General features: G+C 41.1%; 3 protein-coding genes across 3 annotated transcripts; all 3 read left to right on the top strand.

Moving 5' to 3' along the window:
• LOC147984453 (uncharacterized) lies at positions 1-1504 on the top strand. The gene is made up of 6 exons (XM_087541107.1): positions 1-96; positions 220-667; positions 750-914; positions 994-1083; positions 1164-1226; positions 1311-1504. Exons 1-6 carry the CDS (start codon positions 1-3, stop codon positions 1502-1504), a joined length of 1056 nt encoding a protein of 351 aa, XP_087397233.1.
• A 1143-nt stretch (positions 1505-2647) lies between these two features.
• LOC147984452 (uncharacterized) lies at positions 2648-3934 on the top strand. The gene has a single exon (XM_087541106.1). It carries the CDS (start codon positions 2648-2650, stop codon positions 3932-3934), a length of 1287 nt encoding a protein of 428 aa, XP_087397232.1.
• A 324-nt stretch (positions 3935-4258) lies between these two features.
• On the top strand, positions 4259-5671 carry LOC147984451 (uncharacterized). The gene has a single exon (XM_087541105.1). The coding sequence runs from the start codon at positions 4259-4261 to the stop codon at positions 5669-5671; it is 1413 nt and encodes a 470-aa protein (XP_087397231.1).
• The last annotated feature ends 232 nt before the right edge of the window (positions 5672-5903 follow it).

Raw genomic sequence — 5903 nt, 5'->3', positions numbered from 1 at the left:
ATGGATGCTAAGGAGCAACGAAGGAAGAGAGAAAGAGAGCGCTATGCAGAGATGACCGACGAAAAAAAACAGGAAAAACTCAAAAAACGCCGCGAAGCCTATCAACATCAGAAAGAAAAAAAAGCAGAGCTCTGTGCACAGATGACCGATGAAGCACAGATGGCTGATGAAAAAAAGCAGCAAAAACTCAAAAAACACCGTGAAGCCTATCAACAAAAGAAAGAAAAAAGAGCAGAGCTCAATGTACAGATGACCAATGGAGAAAAGCAGGAAAAACTCAAAAGACGCCGTGAAACCTATCAACAAAAGAAAGAGAAGATATGTGCACAGCATAGGCAGATATATACAAATATGCAGTCAGAACAAAAGAAAGCTAGAATAGAACATATAAATGAATTGAAGCGCAGCACAGCAAACAAAGACTCAATGGCGATGCAAAACCCTGCATATAGCTCAACTGAACAAGAAGTTAGTATTTCTACCCCTTCTGTAAATCACAGAAAGCATGTCACGCGAGGAGAAAGACAAACATTGCTGCACCGCCGTAACAAACAATTCACGACAAGACGGAGGAAGAATGTTACAGTATCATCAAAAGAAGATGCATCCATGACGGAAATCGGCAACAACACAGAGCCTCTACATCAACCACAAGTAATGATTTACGGTAAAAATCTAAATTTGATACAATACTAGCATTCAAAGTAAATATACATGTGTTTGTACAACTAACCATATTTTGTGGACAGACATCCCCTCATCAATGTTTCCAAGCATGAAAGAAGCAGATACCCCAACAAAGACATTATACAATGGCGATCACAATAAGGTGGCTTCATGGCCAGACATCCCCTCTTCAATGTCTCCTACAATCAAAGAAGTAGATGGACGAATAGAATCATTCTACAATGATGTTCGCGGTATGATAATCAATTGGATATACTTTTATACAATACAAAAACTATATGCATATCTATATAAATAAAAAATTCTACACAACAAATAATAAAGTCATGTGTGAGAAAGACACAGCCATCAAAGAAGCAGATGCACCAACACAATCAATCCACAATGAGGATCATGGTAAGGTTATCAATTTCATATATATTGTTATGCAGTACAGAGAAATATAATATATATATATATATAAGATTACAACACAGGTAATGACGAAATCATATTTGAAGAAGATACAAACGAGGACGAACACATGTTCTCTGGTCAAGGTATGCCCAATAAAATTTAAATAGATTCGAATCATTATATTTCTCCTTTATTTACTAAAACTTTTATGCTACAAACCATACTAGAATGGGGCAGAGAAGTGGAAATTGAAATCAAAGAAGACGAAGAAATTCACAAGTCTGATCCATATGATTTTGTCTACAGTAACATACCAAAAAATAAACACATGTGCTCAAACCGGAAGAGAATTGCAGATTATGTCATGCAAAAAAATTCAAGTATGAAACTAAGGGGTTATACTACAGAAAAGGACAGATAAGACTGGCCAATCCAGATACACCACCTGAACTCATGAGACTTTGGATAAGCAATGACTCTGATGCAAGACATTTTCGGCAAAATATAAGATTTTTCAATGGACACTTCTCATTTACTACTCTATATTGTCACCTTGACAGAGACACAACTGACATGCGAACAGCTGGTATTTACACCTTTCGAGCTCATGGTCAGATCTATCACAACATACATTCATTTGGTAATAGTCACTCAGATCCAAAGCATTTGGAGCTATACTTCTACGACGATGATCCAAGCTTAGAGCATCGATATCGTCGTTGCCGCGAGGAAATGTATGAGCAAGACAAGCATGTGATTGGAATAATAACCAACATCCTACGCGGTAACCCGTACTCTCAACAGTTTAGGAGTTTGGGACAAGCCCAAAACCTTGAGGACTACAGAGTCATCTTGAACCTTGACCAAAGATTGGACCAGAGAACATACAACGCACCAATCAATTCTGAGGTAGCTGCAGTGTGGATTGAAGGAAATGAAAGAAGAGATACTTATGACAGGAGCGTAATACTACATGGGAACAACAACGAAAAAGAGCACATTCGATCATATTACGGGTGCTATGATCCATTGTCGTATCCTCTATTCTTTCCAAGAGCTGAACTGGGTTGGCATAGGAAAATCCCAAAGAAGAATACACAAGAGGAAGACATTGGTGCTGATAATATCAATAATGACGAGGACCCAGGTAAAAAATTCATATACTATTATATTCAAAATTCAATTTTCATATATGGTACAGTACAAACTTATGCAACTAACTTTTTATGTTGCAATTTTTGCATAGATTCGGTCAACGGCTTGTGGGTAACCATGAAAGAATACTACTGCTATAAATTATACATGACCAAGCATATTCAACCCAATATTGCATGGCGGATGGCTTTTCCAGCAGTTTGTTGTAGATACATACATCAAGATTGAAAGCTCCAGACTGGATTACATGTGGCATCATCAAAAGAAAATAAGGGCAGATCTATACCAAGGCCTTCTAGACAGCATTCAAGCCGGAGAACAGAATGGAGATGCAGTCGGAAAACAGAGAGTACTTGCCTCATCATTTATTGGAGGGCCACGAGATAAGCTTCGTCGGTATCTGGATGCGATGGCTTTAGTTAGAAAATATGGAAAGCCAGACGTATTCCTAACAATGACCTGCAACCCCAACTGGGAAGAGATCACACGTGAACTAGAGTTTGGACAAACACCACAAGATCGCCCAGACATTGTCGTTCGTGTTTTCAGGGCGAAGCTAGAAGAAATGAAGAAGCAACTATTTGAGAAGGCCATTCTTGGAAAGGTTACGGCATATACATATGTCGTAGAGTTCCAAAAGAGGGGATTACCCCATGCTCACTTTTTGCTCATCATGACCGGAAAATACAAGTACACATGTCCAGAACAGTATGACAGAATCATCTCCGCTGAGCTCCCTAACAAGCACAAGTACCCGGAGATATATAAAATGGTAATCAAACATATGATGCATGGTCCTTGCGGTGCATTGAATAAATTTTCCCCATGCACAAAGAATCGTCCGTCATGCAAGAACAATTATCCAAGGCCATTTAAGGAAACTACGATTCAAGGCAAGGACTCATACCCAGTATATAGGAGACGCAATGATGGCCGGACCGAAACGGTAAGAAATTGCAAACTAGATAACAGATGGGTGGTTCCTTACAACCCCTATCTGTTAAGGATGTTCAACTACCACATAAATGTTGAGATATGCTCAAGCATTAAAGCTGTTAAGTACCTCTTCAAGTACATCTACAAGGGACATGATCGAGCATCTGTATCTGTAACCGACAAAGTAGATGAAGTCGAAATCGACGAGATTAAACAGTACAGAGACGCACGGTGGGTGACTCCTCCGAAAGCAATGTGGAGAATATATGGCTTTGAACTAAGCAAAATGCACCCACCAGTCTTGCAACTGCAGCTACATCTCCCAAATATGCACATGGTTTCATATCATGGCACAGAAACAATAAAGAATGTTCTCGACCGTCATGGCACGGAAAGATCAATGTTGACTGCGTACTTTGAAGCAAACAGTTTACATGAGAAAGCACGAGGCATACTATACAGAGATTTTCCGGAATATTATACTTGGCAAAGACAAGAGAAGTTTTGGCAAGAGAGGAAGCGAGCCGCTGTGTTCCAGGTTGGCAGGATCGTCTCAGCACACCCGACTGAAGGAGAACGATACTATCTACGAGTCCTCCTCAACCACGTGACAGGCGCCACCAGCTACGAAGACCTACGAACAGTCAATGGACAAGTAATGCCAACCTTCCGTGAAGCTGCAGAAAAACGGGGGCTCATTGAGGCAGACAACACATTAGACGAATGCATGGCAGAAGCAGAGTTGTTTCGAATGCCATGATCTCTACGAAGGCTATTCGCGACAATCCTGGTTTTTGCGAGCCCAGCGACGTCCGTGGTCTATGGAACAAACACCTCGAGGCAATGTCAGAGGACTACAGCAGAAACTGCAAATGCAAGCACACGGTCGAACAAATGGTGCTGAGAAATCTTAGGGACATGTTGCACTCAATGGGAAAAGATATAGAATCTTTTCCTCTTCCAGAGATCGACACACAACATGAGATGACAAACGGCGTGCCTAGGGAAATCATTGAGGAGACCTCCACACGAGGTGGACCCTGAGGACACATTGTTGCATAAAAACCTAAATACCGAGCAAAGGATGGCCTATGACAAAATCCTAGCCACAGTTGACTGCCAAAGAGGAGGTATATTCTTTGTCGATGGGCCGGGAGGCACAGGAAAAACTTTTCTTTACAGGGCGCTCTTGGCCACAGTACGCGGACAAGGCAAGATTGCAGTGGCGACAGCCACTTCCGGTGTTGCTGCTTCCATAATGCCTGGAAGGAGGACCGCACACTCAAGGTTCAAAATTCCACTAAAAATAGATGATGGTGCTATTTGTAGCTTCACAAAACAAAGTGGGACAGCCAAGCTACTCCAAGCAGCATCACTAATAATCTGGGATGAAGCATCTATGACTAAGAGGCAAACAGTGGAGGCGCTAGACAAAAGCATGAGGGACATAATGGACAGACCAGATCTTCCTTTTGGTGGAAAAACGGTCGTATTTGGGGGAGATTTTAGACAAGTGCTCCCTGTTGTCCGAAAGGGAACAAGGGCCCAGATAGTAGATGCATTGCTACGCATGTCAAAGCTCTGGAATTGCATGCGTCAGTTGAAGCTTGTGCGCAACATGAGGGCTCAAAACGACCCTTGGTTCACAGAATACCTACTACGCATTGGAAATGGAACTGAGAAGACAAATGATGATGGTGAAATACTTCTACTTAGAAGTATATGTGTGGCAAATAAGACGGAAGATAATGGCTTGGATAGACTCATTGACAGTATCTACCAAACAGGCAATGCTTCCCTAATAAAGGATCCAAAGTACATCACATCAAGAGCAATTTTATCCACAAGGAACGACTGCGTGGACAAAATCAACTTAAAAATGATTGATCGCTTCCAGGGGGAGGAGATGGTGTACCACAGCTTTGATTCCGTAGAAGACGACCCACATAACTACTATCCACCAGAATACTTAAACACCCTAACCCCAAATGGAATGCCTCCACATATGTTGAAGCTCAAAATAAATTGCCCAATCATACTACTCAGGAACATCGACCCTGCTAATGGACTCTGCAACGGTACGAGGTTGGTCGTGCGTGGATTTCAAAAAAATGCAATTGACGCAGAGATTGTGGGGGGACAGCACTCTGGAATGCGAGTTTTCCTGCCTCGGATACCATTATGTCCCTCTGACGATGACATGTTCCCGTTCAGTTTCAAGAGGAAACAGTTCCCAATCAGGCTCAATTTTGCAATGACAATAAACAAATCACAAGGACAGACAATACCAAATGTCAGCATCTACCTGCCTGAACCGGTTTCTTCACATGGTCAGTTATATGTCGCGCTTTCTAGAGCAACTGCGACATCAAACATAAAGGTTCTAACAGGTACACATGGTGAGAACAAGCAGAAGAATAAAAATACCACTACATGCGACACATACACAAAGGGGGAGAAGAATAGGAAGAGCCAAATAGGTAATGCAACCTTTTAATTTCTTGTTCAAAATTTCAGTTTCTACTTGGTAGGATCATCATTTAAGATAAACTTAAAGTATATTTATATTTCACATTGCATTGCTTCTTTTCTAACCTTAAATATATTACTTGGATTCTACAGGAACATTAAAGCCAAGTGACAACTTCACAGTTGGAATTCAGAACTTGATCGTCTTGGAGGAGACTAACTCATTTGTGTATATACAAATCATTTATGGTATATTTCTC

Source organism: Triticum urartu, chromosome 2A, assembly GCF_056163025.1.
Source record: "Triticum urartu cultivar PI428250 chromosome 2A, HENAU_Tu73, whole genome shotgun sequence".
NCBI lineage: Eukaryota > Viridiplantae > Streptophyta > Magnoliopsida > Poales > Poaceae > Triticum > Triticum urartu.
Note: the sequence above shows the minus strand (reverse complement) of the source record. Positions and strands in the feature narration are given on the sequence as shown.

Coding starts and splice junctions, on each gene's coding strand:
- LOC147984451 (XM_087541105.1), top strand. CDS start 4,259: ATGGCCTATGACAAAATCCTAGCCACAGTTGACTGCCAAAGAGGAGGT.
- LOC147984453 (XM_087541107.1), top strand. CDS start 1: ATGGATGCTAAGGAGCAACGAAGGAAGAGAGAAAGAGAGCGCTATGCA. Junction 668..749: donor ACCACAAGTAATGATTTACG/GTAAAAATCTAA, acceptor TTTTGTGGACAG/ACATCCCCTCATCAATGTTT. Junction 915..993: donor AGAATCATTCTACAATGATG/TTCGCGGTATGA, acceptor ATAAAAAATTCT/ACACAACAAATAATAAAGTC.
- LOC147984452 (XM_087541106.1), top strand. CDS start 2,648: ATGGCTTTAGTTAGAAAATATGGAAAGCCAGACGTATTCCTAACAATG.